Below are 16,156 nucleotides of genomic sequence, written 5' to 3'. Positions count from 1 at the left end.
CACCAATAATACACACTGGATAAAAGATAGTCTCTTCAGCCTGGCATGATGGTGCAAAGGTAGGAGAATAGCTGTGAGTCTGAGGCCACCCTGAGAGTATTACATAGTTAATTCCAGGTCAGCCTGGGCCAGAGTGGGACCCTACCATGAAAACAAAGAGAAAGAAAAGGGAAAAGAAAAAGATAACCTCTTCAATAAATGATGCTGGAGGAACTGGATATCCACATGTAGAAGAACAGTACTAGATCCCTATGTTTCACTCTGCTTAAAAATCAACTCCAAAGCCGGGTGTGGTGGCGCACGCCTTTAATACCAGCACTCGGGAGGCAGAGGTAGGAGGATCGCCATGAGTTCGAGGCCACCCTGAGACTACAGAGTGAATTCCAGGTCAGCCTGGGCTAGAGTGAAACCCTACCTTGAAAAACCAAAAAAGAAAAAAAAAAAAAAATCAACTCCAAATGGGTCATTGACCATAATATTAGGGCCTAAAATTCTAAAAGTGCTAGGGAAAAAAAAAAAAAATTGGACATACACTCCAAGATACAGGTATAGACAGAGCATTCCTTTCAACAGAATTCCAGGACACTCAGAAAATAAGGCCAACAATAAACAAATGAGATTCAATGAAATTAAGATGTTTATGTACAAAATGCAGAGATTGGAAAGGAAGAAATAAACTGTCCCTATTTTCAAATGACATATTTTCTAAACAGAAAACATCAGCCAGGTGTGGTGGCCCATACCTTTAGTACTTAGGAAGCTTAAGTAGGAGGATTAGGACTGCTGTGCCTTAACTGCTCCTACTGCAAAGCCTAAGGCCAGCCTGGAGCTATTGAGTAAATTCCAGGTCAGACTGGGCTAAAGTGAGACCCAGGCTTGAAAATACAACAAAACAACAACCACAGCAAAAATATATCAAGGCATTTTTACTCATAGAAAAATAAACTCGACATGATCACAGGACACTAGAAAAATAAAAATCAGCTGTATTTTTATATATTACTGATGAATAACATTTTTAAAAATCCCTAATTCCTCAAAAAATTAAACAGTGAGGCATAAAGATATAACTAACAAAACATATGCAGTACTGTACACTGAAAACTGCACAATGCTGATGAAAAGAAAAATAGCATATGAATAGATATAAGTTGATTCCTATCAAGACCTCAGTAGGATTATTATAGATACAGGCAATAAGGTTACAAAATTTATAAATGTATATAACTAGAACAGCTAATTTAAAAAAAAAGTAGGAGGAATCTGTCTACCCTTAAAGCCTTACTGAGGAGATATAGCTCAATGTCTACAGTGCTTGCCTAGTATGCACAAGGCCCTACATTCAATATTGAGCACTGCAAAAACAAACAAGACTTATAGTTACAGGAACCAACAATGCATACAGTTGACCCTGAAACAGACCATATAAATAATGAGCCTCTTTAATACATGCTGCTGGAGCAACTAAACATCCATAAACCTATAAAATGTCCTGTAACTGAAAACCCCTATAGAAAAATTAACTCCCAAAATGGGACACAGACTTAAATGCCATTTTTTGAGCTAATATTCCCTTATGCAGTCCAAGCCAGACTCTGAAGTTGTTAGGCATGCTGCATCAAGTTTGTCTAAACTATAAAAATTTTAGGGGAATGAAGAGAAAAATCTTTGGAATCAAAGGTTTAGCAGAGAGTTTTTAAAATTGAAATCAAAAGCACATAATCTATAAGAATAAAATAAATGAATCTCAAAAAATTTAAAATGTTTGCTTTGCAGAAGTCTACTAAGACAATGAAAGACAAACTGTAGATAAGACAAAGACATATGCAAACCAACTACATGAAAAAGGAATAGTATCCATGATTCATTAAAAAAAATATACTCACAGCAAAAACAATCCAATTAGAAAATGAGCAAAAGAAATGAAGAACCATTACATCAAAGAAGTGGTGCCACAAAGAAAGTATCATTAAAAATACAATGAAATCACTACATTATTTACCCGAATGGCTAAAATATCATCAAATGTCTGCAAGGCTGAAGACAAACTGGTTATCTATAAACTGCTTATAGGAATGAAAAATGGTACAGCCACTCTGGGAAACACCTAGCCATTTTATTTTGTTATAAAACTAAACATGTTATAAGACCCAGTGAATATATTCCTGTTTTGTGAAAATCCCAGGGAAAAAAAAAAAAAATCTGCACCTAGGTTAAAGATTTTACAAACCTAACTGACTAACTAGCACTTCTGTGACTGTGAAGAGCTGGAATGTTGCCGGTCCTGAGCCAAACTATCTTTGGCCACTTTAATAGACATTTATTTACTGCCCACCTCAGAGTTTAACCTAACATTCCTGCGACTACTAGATAAAAATCCCTTTGGAATGTACAGACTAGCTTCCAACTTAAAGGCTAAGAAGGTCATGAGATAACATCTGAGGCCTGTGACAGACTTTCCTACTTTGCTGAAATCCACCTGCTTGATGTTCCTACCAATGTCTGTTTTAAAATAGCTTGATTTAAAAAACAAAACAAAACTGTATTCTTTTACTGTAAAAGCCTCATGAGAGATTACCATGTTGTCACATGGAATTTGGGATAACCTGAATCTGTGTTCCCCCGCCACTCATCTTTGGCTCCAGACTAAACTATCTCTTACTCCCATTGAGGTGAGAGCAATGTTTCTGTACCAATTTACATACTGTTACATTATGAATTACGAGGACACTTGTAGCAGCTTTATTCAAAATAGCCCCAAATGGGAAACCCAGCTGGCCTTTAAACAAAATGTTGTACAGGATATCTTGAAATACTACTACTCAGCAAACTACTAGTAATCGAAACTCGGATGAAACTTAGGTAAGTGAAAAAAAAAATCCAAACCCAGAAAAGGTTAGTAAATGAAATCTCAAAATTCTGGAAAAAAAAATACTGAGCCAACTTGGTGGCCCCCCTCCAGCACTCTTGAGGCTGACAAGGATTGCCACTGAGATCAAAGACAGCCGCTAACACATAGTGGTTTGAGTGCTCTCTAGACAACAGTCAGATACTATCTCAAAAATCAAAGTCTTTTAAGGAAATTACTGATTTTCAGAGACTCAGAAGCAGGAAGGAGGGGAATTGAGTGTGTTAATAAAACACTAGCACCAGGGAATCCTTAGTGATAGGACAAAACTTCTATATCACTATCAAAGTCATTATCAACATTGTATCAAGTGTATAAAGGATACAGGGAATTTCACGGTATTTCTTGCAACGGTATGTGAATCTACAATTTTTTGAAAATAAAGTTTAAAACAAAACATAAAGGTTTCAGAGTAATTTAAATGCCGGTTGACAAGGAACTCAAATGAGGCTCTCTTCTGTTCACTAGACGGAGTCCGCTGGTAGAACTCACGTCTCCCCCAGTATTCACCCGCACATGCACGCAAGCCCCGAGGCTGCCGGCAGACCGCCACGCACAGAACGAAGACCTCCCGACACGTGTGACAGAACCGAGACGGGGACTGCGCCGGAGAGTCCTTGTCCACGCTTTATACAACAGGCCGACACACCCCAAATCGCCCCACTTCTGAGCAGCTCTACCATCCCATTTTCGGAGCCTGCTTCGGGCGGCAGTTCTCCCGGGGAACTCGGTGGCCTCCCAAGAACTTCCGATGGCGGCTTACATGTGCTGCTTACAGAGCCCTGAAATCACGAGAAAGCTCTGGGAGGCAGGAGAGCACCGAGGCGCAGCGCACGCGGACACCGCGGCGCGCCGGGCAGCCTCGCCAAGACCCGGGGCGCGCCCGCCCGCCCGCCCGCCGCGGGGACCGGACACCGACCGGCCCGCAGCCGCGGCAGGCGCGCCCAGACACCGCTACAGCCGTCACCGCCGCCCCGGGGGCTCTGCCTCCCGCTCGGGCGGAGGAAGGGAAGCCCGGGGGGGGGGGGGGAGTTTCGGGCCACGCCGCGGACGGGCCGCACGGTCACAATCCCGCCGGACAGGAGGCGGGGCCCGAGGCATTCCACGGGGACCCCGGGCTGGAGGAGGGGTGCGGGGTGGCGGGCTCACCGGGGGCCCCACCTCGTCCGATAAGGCCATGGCCGGGGCCAGTGCAGCGAAGCGGTAATCTCAGCGCAGAAAGCGCGTCCCGGCGGCGGCGAGAGGAGCGCGGGGCGTAACGGGCGGGGCGCGGGGCGGCCGTTAGGCGCGGGCGGCCGCAGCCGAGGGGCGGGGCGGGGCGGGGCCGGCCCCGAGGGACCGCGCCTGGGCCGGCGCCCGGCGCTTCCCGCGCGCCCGGCGGGTCTCGCCAGGGCGTGCCCTCGGATGTCGGAGAGGACGGAAAGCCTGACCGGGAAGGGGGCAGGGGAAGCTTGGGACGTGGGGGAAGAACGTTCGAGTTTGAAAACACCGGAACGCCTCGACTCGCCGCGTGGAGGCCGGAAGTGGGCGGGGCCGCCACGGGCGGGCGGGAGTCGAGATTGCGGCCCCGGCGGAAGTGGGCGGGGGGCGGGGCGGGGGCGTGTCCGGCGGGGCGCGGCCCCGTGAGGCGGTGGCCGCGTTCTTCCTCCTTGGGACGCAGACTTCCGAAGGGAGCTCGGGCCCTTCCAGCTCCTCGGCGCGGCGTCCCGACGCGCCTCCTCCATGGGGCCGGGCTGAGCCTCCCGCGAGCGGCGGATGGAGGGTCCGGCGGAGCTGGGCCCCGAGGTGGTGCTGCGGTTCCTAGCGGAGCGCGGGGGCCGGGCCCAGCACGCCGAGCTGCTGCAGCACTTCAGGGACGCCCTGGGCGGCCCGCCGGAGCAGCGCGCCCGCGCCCGCGCCCGCTTCAAGGAGCTGGTCAACGCCGTGGCCACCGTTCGCACCGACCCCGCCGACGGCGTCAAGTTCGTGCAGCTCAAGAAGCGGTTCTGCACGGGGTCCCCTCCGTGTGAGGACGCGGCCCCCCCGTGACCCTCCCCGGATCCAGGTGACCGCCGAGCCCGCGGAGGGCGGACGGCGCCTGGAGGAGGCGTATCCTGGGGACGGCGAGCCGAGCCCCGAGACGCGTGCGGCCCCGGCCCGCGGCGGCCCCCACGGGAAAGCCTCGGGGCGCGAGGTCCAGGCCCTCCCGTCCGCGCCGCTGGCCGTCGCGCCTGCCGAGGACCCGGAGGCCCCTCCGCACGGCGGCGATCAGGCGGATGGGAGCAGCTCTCCCGGGGGTCCCCCGACTCCGAGGTCTGCCCGCCAGAACTTCCGGGACTTGGTGATGGGGAGCTCCCCGCAGCTCGTGAGGAGTGTGGGTCCTGGGGGCAGCAGCCCTGGGAGCTCATCCGGGGGAGGTCGCGGCCGAGCGGGGGGAGACTCGGATAGCGCGTCGGTGGCTTCGTCCTCCGCCGAGGAGGACGGCAGCGCTGGGGGCTCGGTGACGCTGGACCCCCTGGAGCACGCATGGATGCTTTCGGCTTCGGATGGCAAGTGGGACAGCCTAGAGGGGTTGCTCACCTGTGAGCCCGGCCTGCTGGCGAAGCGGGACTTCATCACGGGTTTTAACTGTCTACACTGGGCTGCCAAACACGGCAAGCAGGAGCTCCTGGCCATGTTGGTCAACTTTGCCAACAAACACCAGCTGCCGGTGAACATCAACGCCAGGTCCAGTGGGGGCTACACAGCCCTTCATTTGGCAGCCATGCACGGGCACATAGAGGTGGTGAAGTTACTGGTGGGCGCCTACGACGCAGATGTGGACATCAGGGACTACAGCGGGAAAAAGGCTTCTCATTACCTTAGTCAGAGCATCGGGGAAGAAATCAAGAACCTGGTTGGAGCCCTGGATGAGGAAGACGGGGAGAGCGCCCCCGGTAGCGGGGGTGGGCGCTGGAGGCTTTCTAAGGTGCTCCCATCACACCTCATCACATACAAACTCTCCCATGTCCCCGAGGATGGGCCCGATCACCACCACCATCATCTGGCTGAAGGATGGGCAGGAAGTAAAACAAAAGAACCAAGTCGTAAAGCTTTTGGCAGTTCTAGTGGACGGATTAAACCCCGACTCAACAAAATTCGCTTCAGAACCCAAATCATTCATACCACCCCATCTGTCAGGGATGCCGAGCAGCCACTGGAGGAGGGAGAGGAGGAGGAAGAGGAGGATCGGCCTCTTAAAGGCCACTCATCCTCCTTCAAATTGAGACCAAAGTCTAATGTATTTGGGTAAAAATAATTACTGCTTGAAATGCTAAGATTTACTTACCTGAGTTCTCAGGATTTGTTTTCGTGATTCATCATACTTTGATCTGTGCCTCATCCCAGCTCCACCCTTGAGACCTGGACGTTGTTTGAACTAGAATTGATAATTGAGTGTCTTTCCTGTTTTAACCATTACTGGATACCATGCAAAGTAAGGAATACTGCACTTTTATATGTCTGTTTTTCTAAGTGATTACTCTTCCAAGGCTGTCAAAAACGCAAAGTGTAATAATGAAACTGGTGGTATTTGTAAATGTGAACAAAACTTAAAGGCTGCTCGTGTCTTACTAATTGCATTTGCTTTCTAAGGTACTACTGAAGGTCAGTCTTGAGTTGAAATGCAAAAATACTAGGGAGAATAATGTGAATTAAAATGGGAGTCTTACAGGTATTTTATTTGTATTATAAGTAGCAGTTCACTTTTTAAAAAATCATTCCGGTTTTAATTACTGAACTGAATAAGCAACATTTGCTTTTGAGTTGCTGTTGTTTGGTTTGCACCTATGTAGCACCACTGCACTCTGGATTATGGCAAATTATGCAAATTTTTATTTAAGGAGAAAAACACAGCATCAGATGGTACTTTTTAAACAATAAAATTGGCATTTTGTTAATTGTCACTAACTTGTTTTGCTACTTTTAGATGTAACATTTTTGGAATTTTTGTTCTAGGGAACATATAAATATGGGTTCTATTTGGTGTGACTCTTAGGTGCTTAGACAGAATTTATTACTTAAATCTTTCATTGTATAGACAATTAGCCAAAGTCAACTTAAGTATAAATAAGCATGTGTTTCTGTGGTGGTTAGACAGGCATTAGCAGGCTTGGAGGCCATTGAGGTTGAACCTTTCATGATCACTTTGGACCCTATTTCCTCTCCCTGTAAAGGGAGGAGATGGAGTATCTGCCTTGTTGAGGGAAAAGTTCTTCCTCCTGGTCATAAGAATAGAATTTGAGTTTTGAGGTTCTGAGCTACCCCAGACATAATTGTCTCCTCCCTTAAGAGTTAACCTGTCTGAGCCTGCCCATCACCTCACTGGCCAGAGAACACCTCTCACCTAAAGATGTGGGAAGTATAATTCCCTCCTTAATCAGATTATGTATTTAAACTAACAGAAGTCATGCCTTCATTGCAAATGCTTGCAGATCCTCATTGCTGAGCCTGCCCACTTTCTGAATTCTAACTCAAACAGCCAACTTTCCCATTTCTCCTTTGCTATCTCCTTGGGTCATTGCCAAAATCCTATGCAGGCTTACCCAGACACTCTGTGTTTTCCATTTCTCTCAAGACTATTCCCCACCACCACCTCTACCCTTGCCCTTCATGTAGTGGCTGTCCTCCTCCATTACTGAACCTACCTGCTTTCTTTATCCTAAGGCAAAAGGCATGACTTGACTTTCTTACTTTATCCTATCTCCCTCCTCCTCCCAGCAGCTACTGAGATTAACTGCTTTCTTTCCCTAGGGTTTTTTTTTTTTCTTTTCCTCAAGTGCTATTAAAATTGTCTTTGAGCTTGCTTCTGAGTCTGTTCCTAAATTTAAGACCAAGAACCCATTGAAAGGGAACCCCTGTTCCCTAGTAACACTTCTATGAAGTAATTATTAAATCAGTGATTCTCATCTAAGAGATTTTTTTTTTTATTGTGTGGTCTATGCTTTGTAGCAACATTTTTCAAATGTTCCAAGGGCTAAATCTTACAATTTTCCTGTTTTTTTTTTTTTTTTCTTGTTTGTTTGGTTGGTTTTTTTGGCATCTACTCAAGGAGCTATGATGTTACTGAAAAGCTGGGTAATCTGCCCTTTTAAAATGGCACTTTATAAAAAGAAAAGGGAAAGAGAATGGGACTATGTATTTCAGTGCTGCTAGCTATTGAATTCACTTGTGCATAAATGAAACACAGTTCATTGAAATTAAAAACTTATATCAGTGTGATTCTTAATTACATTCCATTCATTTGTGTTAGAGTAAATGACTTTATAATTACTTTAAATTCAACTCATGAGCATATTAAACCTTGTGAAAAGGCTAGAAATTTGTGTGGAGGACTAATTTGACCAAGTCCTTGTTAGTTTTTTGACTGTAATTTCTGAAACCTAAATTCCTGCAACCTGCAGGATAGAGGAGTGGAAAGCCTACAGAGTGAAGGAGCCTATGCATGGATAAGCACAGAGCTGCAGCATGCTGGTTGATCTTTAACTCCTTCTTGTTACAGAGATGTGTAATGAGTTTGCCACATGGTAAAGATATTCATGTACAATATATAAGCTATTATCCATTTGTGTGCCTTTACCATTGTTTTAGGATTTGGGAAGTGGACTGTGTATGTTTGAGAAGTACTTGTTTCTGTTTATGTGGGTGAAAAAAAAATCTGATTGTGTGTTACTTGAGGGTGAAGAGTAGTCATTTGTTTCAAGTCTATACATGTTTCCTATGTCTAGTGCAGAATACAGCCTATCATTGACAGATTTTAAATTCCATAATATGCAGAGCTAAACAACTACAAGCAGATGCTTCAGAACCATGATGTTCTGTTGAACAATGATTATTAATCTTTTCACATGTATCTTAGTAACTAACCACAAAATTGGCAGTTTGCTTGATGTATACAAGTAGTAAATACATCTGTTTTTCAAAGTAATGGCTAACTTTTCTGATAAAACAATATTTTAAACTTTGCAAAAGTCATTCCTGCGGGAACTCAAACATTCCTTGTGATGCAATACATGTAGCATTTGCAGCTGCTTAAGTCTCCATTCCTCTTATTTTTGAATTTCCAAATCAAGATTATAAAAATTGACTTGTTTGATTTGTTATTCATAAAGTTGTACGTACCATCGATGGAAATGCCTATGTCAAACTCTGGTGTTTATAGATAGGAGACTAGTTTATAAACAAGTGTGCTCATGTGTTTCTTACAGGTACAATTGTAACTAGTGAATGTTTGTCACAATTTACCTTTATTGTATATGAAATACAGTTAATCTGGTATGAGTTTATGGTACCTGAACTGTTAGAGTCTAAGATACCTTTTGTTTTTTAAGTAAGTGAAAGTTTGGGAATTTAAGAATAGAATCTGTAAAATTCATCAAAATAAAAAAAATCACACTAGAAATCGACTCTAAATTGTCTAAAATTCTATAGTACTTTAGCTGTTTCACACGTACAGTGTTTAATGACTCAAAATGCTCTTTGAAATTTGAATTTTACTTGACTCTCTTCATACCCATTACAGCTATGGGCTGTATGTCTCTTAACTTACAGATAGGAAATGAAGGTTATGGCTTTTCAGGGTCTTGAGAGTATACCTCTTTCCTGTAAGTCATATTGCCAGATTTTTGTCAAAACTGCTGTACTTTGTCAGCTTGATGGAAGAATTGCGAGGACAAGACTTCTAACTTTTAAAAAACTTATGTGTGAGCTGGGCGTGGTGGTGCACACCTTTAATTCCAGCACTTGCAAGGCAGAGGTAGGAGGATTGCTGAGAGTTCGAAATCATCCTGAGACTACATAGTGAAGTCCAGGTCAGCCTGAGCCAGAGTGAAACCCTACCTTGAAAAAACTAACAACAAAAATTCTATGTGTATGGGCATTCTAGGGTCTCTTGTCTCTGCAAACACGAGGCATTGCACCACTTTTTGCATGTGGCTTGTATGGGTGGCTTTAGGATTGAACCCAGCCACCAGGATTTGTAGCAAGCATCTTTAACTGTTGAGCCATCTTTCTAGCTCCTTTACCTTTTGAAAAGAAAGTTGTCAGGCCACACAACATCTGCCACAAACTGACTAGGTCTTGCCTCACCTAAGATAAAATTTGTTTAGGTCATGGAAGAATGTTTTCCTAGCTCAGAATGGAAGACTTGGAATTGCCAGAATGTTTAGGATATAGTCACGTGTCTTGTGTGTGTGTTTTAGCCTGACCTCTTTCCAAGGCCCTATTCACCTTGTCTGAGCATTTGAGCATCAGGAAAAAGGCTCAGGCCCATCTCTATGTAAACCATGAAGCTCAAGGCACAGCCTTCCTCTGCATAAAATGAGGACTCTGTAACACACCAAGTCTGAATATTTGCAATTTATCTTGAAAAAGACAAAAACTAACCTTTAAGAGTGTTATTATCCTTACATTTATTTGTGTGTGTGTGTGGGGGGGGGGGTGTTGCTCCAGGGTCTCTAGCTGCTGCAAACAAAGGCTTTAAGTGGGTGCTGGGAAATCAGACCTGAGCCAGTGGGCTTTGTAAGCAAACACGTTTAACTGCTGAGCCATCTTCACAGCCCAGTGAGTGTTATGTTTTAAAGAAAATATTTAAGGGGATATTAGCTCATATTTAGAAAGTATTCTTAAAAGTGGTGTACTTGGGGGCTGGAGAGATGTCTTAATGGTTAAGCGCTTGCCTGTGAAGCCTAAGGACCCCGGTTCAAGGCTCAATTTCCCAGGACCCACGTTAGCCAGATGCACAGGGGGTCGCACACATCTGGAGTTCATTTGCCAAGGCTGGAGGCCCTGGCGTGCCCATTCTCTCTCTCTATCTGCCTCTTTGTCTGTCGTTCTCAAGTTAATAAATAATAATTAAAAAAAAAACACTTAAAATTTTTTTTTAAAAAAGTGATGTACTTGGGGGCTGGAGAGATGGCTTAGCGATTAAGCGCTTGCCTGTGAAGCCTAAGGACCCCGGTTCGAGGCTCGGTTCCCCAGGTCCCACGTTAGCCAGATGCACAAGGGGGCGCACGCGTCTGGAGTTCGTTTGCAGAGGCTGGAAGCCCTGGCGCGCCCATTTTCTCTCTTTCCCTCTATCTGTCTTTCTCTCTGTGTCTGTCGCTCTCAAATAAATAAATAAATAATTTTTTTTAAAAAAGTGATGTACTTGGGCTAGAGAGATGGTCCAGTGGTTAAGTCACTTGCCTGCAAAGCCTATGACCTGGGTTTGATTTTCCCAGTTCCCACATAAAGCCAGATGTACAAAGTGGCCCATGCATCTGAAATTCATTTGCAGTGGCTAGAGGCCCTGGTGTGCCCATTCTGTCAGTCTATGTCTCTTGTATCTCTCCACTTGCACTTAATATTTTTAAAAATGAAGCCAGGCATAGTGGCACATGCCTTTAATCCCAGCACTCTGGAGGCAGAGGTAGGAGGATTTCTGTGAGTTCAAGGCCACCCTGAGACTACATAGTGAATTCCTAGTCAGCCTGGGCTAGAGTGAGACTATATAATTACACACCCACACACACACACACACACACATATATATATTAATGAACTACTTGGTGTTGGTGCCTAGTTAAGTACATGTGGACTTCAAATGAGTAAAAATACCCTGTTTTAGTTTATTAACATGTTTATACACTTAATGCATACATTTAAGCAAATGACTACATAAGCAGGTCAGAAGTAAAATTTACCCTTTTTTTTTTTTTTTTCCAATTGACATTCCCCAGCATAATACAAGAATAGTTCCTTCTATGTTTGTGGGTACAGACGTTCTCTAATGTAAGTTGGCCTCTTTTGAAATCATTGTATAATGTATAAATGACACAAATATTATACCCTATGAAGGAATACAATTGTCAATTAGAAATTATTTAAAAGCCTAAAATTGATTTACTCAGTGTTTATTTCATCCAATTAGACACTGAATAAGCATAGAGCACTGGAGGACTAACATTTAGATTTTAAAAGGACACAACTAAGGCTTCAGAAATGAGAATACCATCTGTTACAATTTGGTTTCTAGGGAAGCTTCATTCAGGACTTTGATCCATCTCAATGTGTCCATTCTCAAAATCTGTTATGTATACTCCATTTCTAGAAAGATTTCCAGGTCAACATCTATCTGTGCCACTCCTGTGCTTTGAACTACCAAGAAGGCTTCTTGATCTTGCCCTGCCCACTCTTAGCCTCATGGGCCCCAGTCGATGCCTCTCACCTCCACACACCCACGCTTGACACCCAAACTCCCTGCAGTCTTCAGAACACACTGTTCTTTCCAACATCTGATCCTTTTTCTCCAAGCTACACTAATGACTGGAGTTTGCTTTGGTACTGTCACTGCCTGTAAATCTTTGGTGTCCTCCCTTTGGCCCCAGGCCCACCCCTTGACCACTTCCTGCTGTTCTCGTCTGTCTCCTGTGAAGTGCTCTCTCGTGTATTGCTATTTCCTTGCCCATTGTCCAGCTGTTCTCCAGAGCATATGTTTTTGCCATGTTTATCATCCCTGGTGCATGCTTGCATTCAGGAATGGCTTATGGACTCCAAGAAGAAACAACTCAGCAACTGACCTCTCTCAGTCTATATTTGGTTCTACAAGTTGTAGGTTTGTAGGTGAGGTATCTGGAGCTTTAAACCAAAATCCAGAATGGTTAACTTTAAAAAAAAATTTTTTTAAATCCTTTTTATTTAATTATTTGAGAGCGACTGACAGAAAGAGGCAGAGAGAGAGATTGAGAATGAATGAGTGTGCCAGGGCCTCCAGCCACTGCAAATGGACTCCAGATGTGTATGCCCCCTTGTACATCTGGCTAACGTGGGTCCTGGGGAATTGAGCCTCAGACGGGGGTCCTTAGGCTTCACAGGCAAGTGTTTAACTGCTAAGCCATCTCTCCAGCCCCAGAATGGATAGCTTTTTATTATCAGTATGGAAGGACATTACCTATACAAAAGTTATTTTGGCATGATGATCTGTCCCAGTATCTTATCCCAAAAGTCAGCAGAGTAATAGATGAAGGAAATGCAGAATTTCTTTCAGGAGAGGCAATGTTTCTATCTATATTCTCCCCTACAAAATTATGGTTCCTTTATTTAATAGATGGACACCACCTTGTGAACTAACTCTGTCTTCCAGAGCAACTCCAAAAACTAAGTGAGTTTGCGGTGGAGAGAGGAAAGGAGAAAAGAAAGACACCAAAGTCTGGTGGGGAGGGGGGGACTTGACAGCCTTGTAATGCTTATGAGGGACCTAGGTAAACTGCACAGACATAACAAGTGAATTCTCCAGGAGTGTGATGCTTGCTTTTGTACACATTGCACAGCTAAGGGGGAGCAGGGGTTGAGGATAGGCTTCCTTCCCAAGTCTATGTTCAGTGCTTTGTATACAGATGATGCTCAGTAAGTTTTCAGAGGAGACCAGTGAGGGTGGTCTGAGGCTGAGACAAAACTATCATGGGGTATGGGGAGATGGTTCAGTCAGTGAAGTGCTTTTTGCACAAGCATGAAGACCGGAGTTTGGATACCCAGCACCCATGTAAAAATTTCAGGCATGGTGGCATGTGCCTATAATCTCAGTGCTAGGGAAGGTGGAGACCAGAGAATCACCATGGCTGGCTTGTCTAGCCAAATCAATAAGCTCTGGGCTCAGCAAGAGACCCTGTCACAAAATGAGATGGAGCACAATAGAGGACTCCCAATGTCAACCTCTGCCCTCCACACATGCATGCATATATGTACACATATACCCTACACACATATAAGTGTATATATAATACACATACTCATGCGCACAACATGCATTTACATGACTCACACATGCAACATAATAAACAGCATGGTTTGGCCCATCTTATAAAATTGTTTCAAAACAACTGCCACTCTAGGGTGCCCCATGACTGTTAGTAGGTATTTTAGTTTTCTATTACCATAATGAATACCTGAGATGGAACAATGTATAAAGAGGGGAGATTTCTTTTAACTCACAGTTTTGAAAGTTGTAGTCCAGGATCAGGTGGTCCTAATGGTTTGGGCCAGTAGCAAAGCTGCACATCATGGTGCACATAGCAGAGAAAGCTTATGGCAGCAAGGAAGCAAGAGAGAAAGAGGAAAGGTCTGGGGTCCTATGATCCCTTTCAAGCACATGCCTTCAGTAACCTAAAACCTCCTACTAAGGTTCCATTCTAAAACTTTCCACAACCTTTCAGTGCCCTAACATGGGGACTAAGCCTTAAGCAATTTATATATGTATATTTTTTTGAGGTAGGGTCTCATTCTGCCCCAGGTTGACCTGAAATTCACTATGTAGTCACAGGGTGACCTTGAACTCATGGCGATCCTCCTACCTCGCTGCCCAAGTGCTGGGACTAAAGGCATGCGCCACCACGCCCAGCAGCAATTTATATTTTTAATACTTTATTTATTTGACAGAGAAGAATGGGTTTTTAGGGCCTCCCTCCACTGTAAACAAATGAGACATATATGCCACTTTGTGCATCTGACTCTGTGTGGCTACTGAAGAAATCAAACCTGGGCTGGCAGGCTTTGCAAGCAAGTACCTTTAACCATTGAGCCTTATCTGAAACCTGGGGACTAAGCCTTAACACAGAGACTTTTGAGGTCATTCTAGATTCAAACCATATAAACAGGAAATAAGCATAATCAAACAAGAGGAGGCCATCATTTAGGATGCTATGAAAGCCAAGCTGAGAAATGTATTTATAAAAAAAGGATCAGATGTAGACCAGCTGACAGAAAGCTGGAAAACCCCACACTGCATGCAGCTCAATGGGAGAGAGAGAAATCACCAGTGAAGATACTCCACAGTGGACACTGCAAGCCTTATATTTGGCCAGCCAGTCCAAATAAGCCAGCGGATGCAATAGTGACATGTCTGTTATAGGTGAAACCAACTGCCCTCTAATTTGACTGGAGGCCAGCTCCATGGGAGGGAATACATCCCTGAAACTAAAAAGCTACAACAGGGGTAGTCATGAGCCCTAGGGGTAACGTCTGCTGCTGTCTGGCTAAATGTATATACTATGCTCATCTAACTGCTCAGTAAGTACTTCTCTTAATGTTCATACCCTTATATTAATGCTACTCTCAGTTTTTCATTACAGAACTTTCTCTTTACAGATGGCAGTGACCTTGGGATGACTCAGAAGGCATCACAGTGCTGAGAAGAAGTGACGGAGGAGTGCTTAGCACTGCAATATCTCTATCACACCTTCCAAGGCTCAGGATCCATTATGGAAGAGGTGGCCAAAAGAATGTAAGAGCCAAAGGAAGGGTAGGACTCCTTACAACATGCTCCTCCAGACACAAAATGGCCTGAATATCCATGACCTCACAGTGCCTGACACTACCTACACAAGACCATCATAATAGGAAGAAAAGATGACATCAAAATAAAAGAGAGACTGATTGAGAGGGGGAGGGGATATGATGGAGAGTGGAGTTTTAAAGGGGAAATTAGGTGGAGGGAGGGAATTACCATGGGATATTGTTTATAATTATTATGGAAGTCATTAATTATTTTAAAAATAAATAAATAAAATAAATTTCCAAAAATTAAAAAAGGATCAGATATTTTTTGAGCAGTATGGTATATTAGGCTTCTTCAGAGGAACAGAATTGATAGAATGTACACATAAAGGAAGATTTGCTAAGTTGGCTTACATGACAGTGGCTGGATCCAATACTGGAGAGGCTGAGAGTTTCATAGCTGCTAAGTTCATAAAACCAGATGTCACAGCAGTCCCTATCTGGCACTAAAAGCTTGGAAGATTCCTGGACAGTCACTGACCTTCAGTCAGTTCAGCAAGGATGGACATGTCAGCAAAAAGCCAAGGCAGGGGGCTGGAGGGATGGTTTAGCAGTTAAGGCATATGCCTACAAAGCCAAGGGACCCAGGTTCAATTCCTCAGAACACAAGTTAGCCAGATGCACAAGGGGTCACCAGCATTTGGAGTTCATTTGCAGTGGCTGGAGGCCCTGGCTCGCCCATTCTTTTTCTCTCTTTCCCTCTTTCTCTGTCAAGTAAATAAATAAAATATTTTTTAGAAAGCCAGGCAGCTGGGCGTGGTAGTGCACGCCTTTAATCCCAGCACTCAGGAGGCAGAGGTAGGAGGATCACTGTGAATTTGAGGCCACCCTGAGACTACATAGTGAAGTTCAGGTCAGCCTGGGCCAGAGTGAGAACCTACCTCGAAAAACAAACAAACAAACAAAAAAGCCAAGGCAAAC

The 16,156-nt window shown here is 44.6% G+C and overlaps 2 protein-coding genes across 4 annotated transcripts in view; one reads left to right on the top strand and one right to left on the bottom strand.

Annotated features, from left to right (window-relative positions):
* The window catches only part of Septin10 (septin 10), a 46,894-nt gene extending 42,712 nt beyond the window's left edge, over positions 1 to 4,182 (bottom strand). The window contains exon 1 of one of the 3 annotated variants that reach the window (XM_045147929.1): positions 4,058 to 4,182. In XM_045147929.1, the coding sequence (XP_045003864.1) occupies positions 4,058 to 4,087 (30 nt within the window). In that variant the 5' untranslated portion in view covers positions 4,088 to 4,182. The remainder of the gene's footprint in view (positions 1 to 4,057) is intronic. The other 2 variants (XM_045147930.1, XM_045147931.1) reach the window with 2 other exon arrangements.
* A 432-nt stretch (positions 4,183 to 4,614) lies between these two features.
* Sowahc (sosondowah ankyrin repeat domain family member C) lies at positions 4,615 to 9,330 on the top strand. Its single transcript, XM_045148159.1, is given in 2 exon segments — positions 4,615 to 4,924; positions 4,926 to 9,330. Coding segments are annotated over 2 exon segments (1,515 nt in total). The 5' UTR covers positions 4,615 to 4,663; the 3' UTR covers positions 6,180 to 9,330.
* The last annotated feature ends 6,826 nt before the right edge of the window (positions 9,331 to 16,156 follow it).

This window comes from Jaculus jaculus, chromosome 4 (assembly GCF_020740685.1).
Source record: "Jaculus jaculus isolate mJacJac1 chromosome 4, mJacJac1.mat.Y.cur, whole genome shotgun sequence".
NCBI classification, from domain to species: Eukaryota; Metazoa; Chordata; class Mammalia; order Rodentia; family Dipodidae; genus Jaculus; species Jaculus jaculus.
This window is presented reverse-complemented; position numbering and strand designations above follow the sequence as displayed.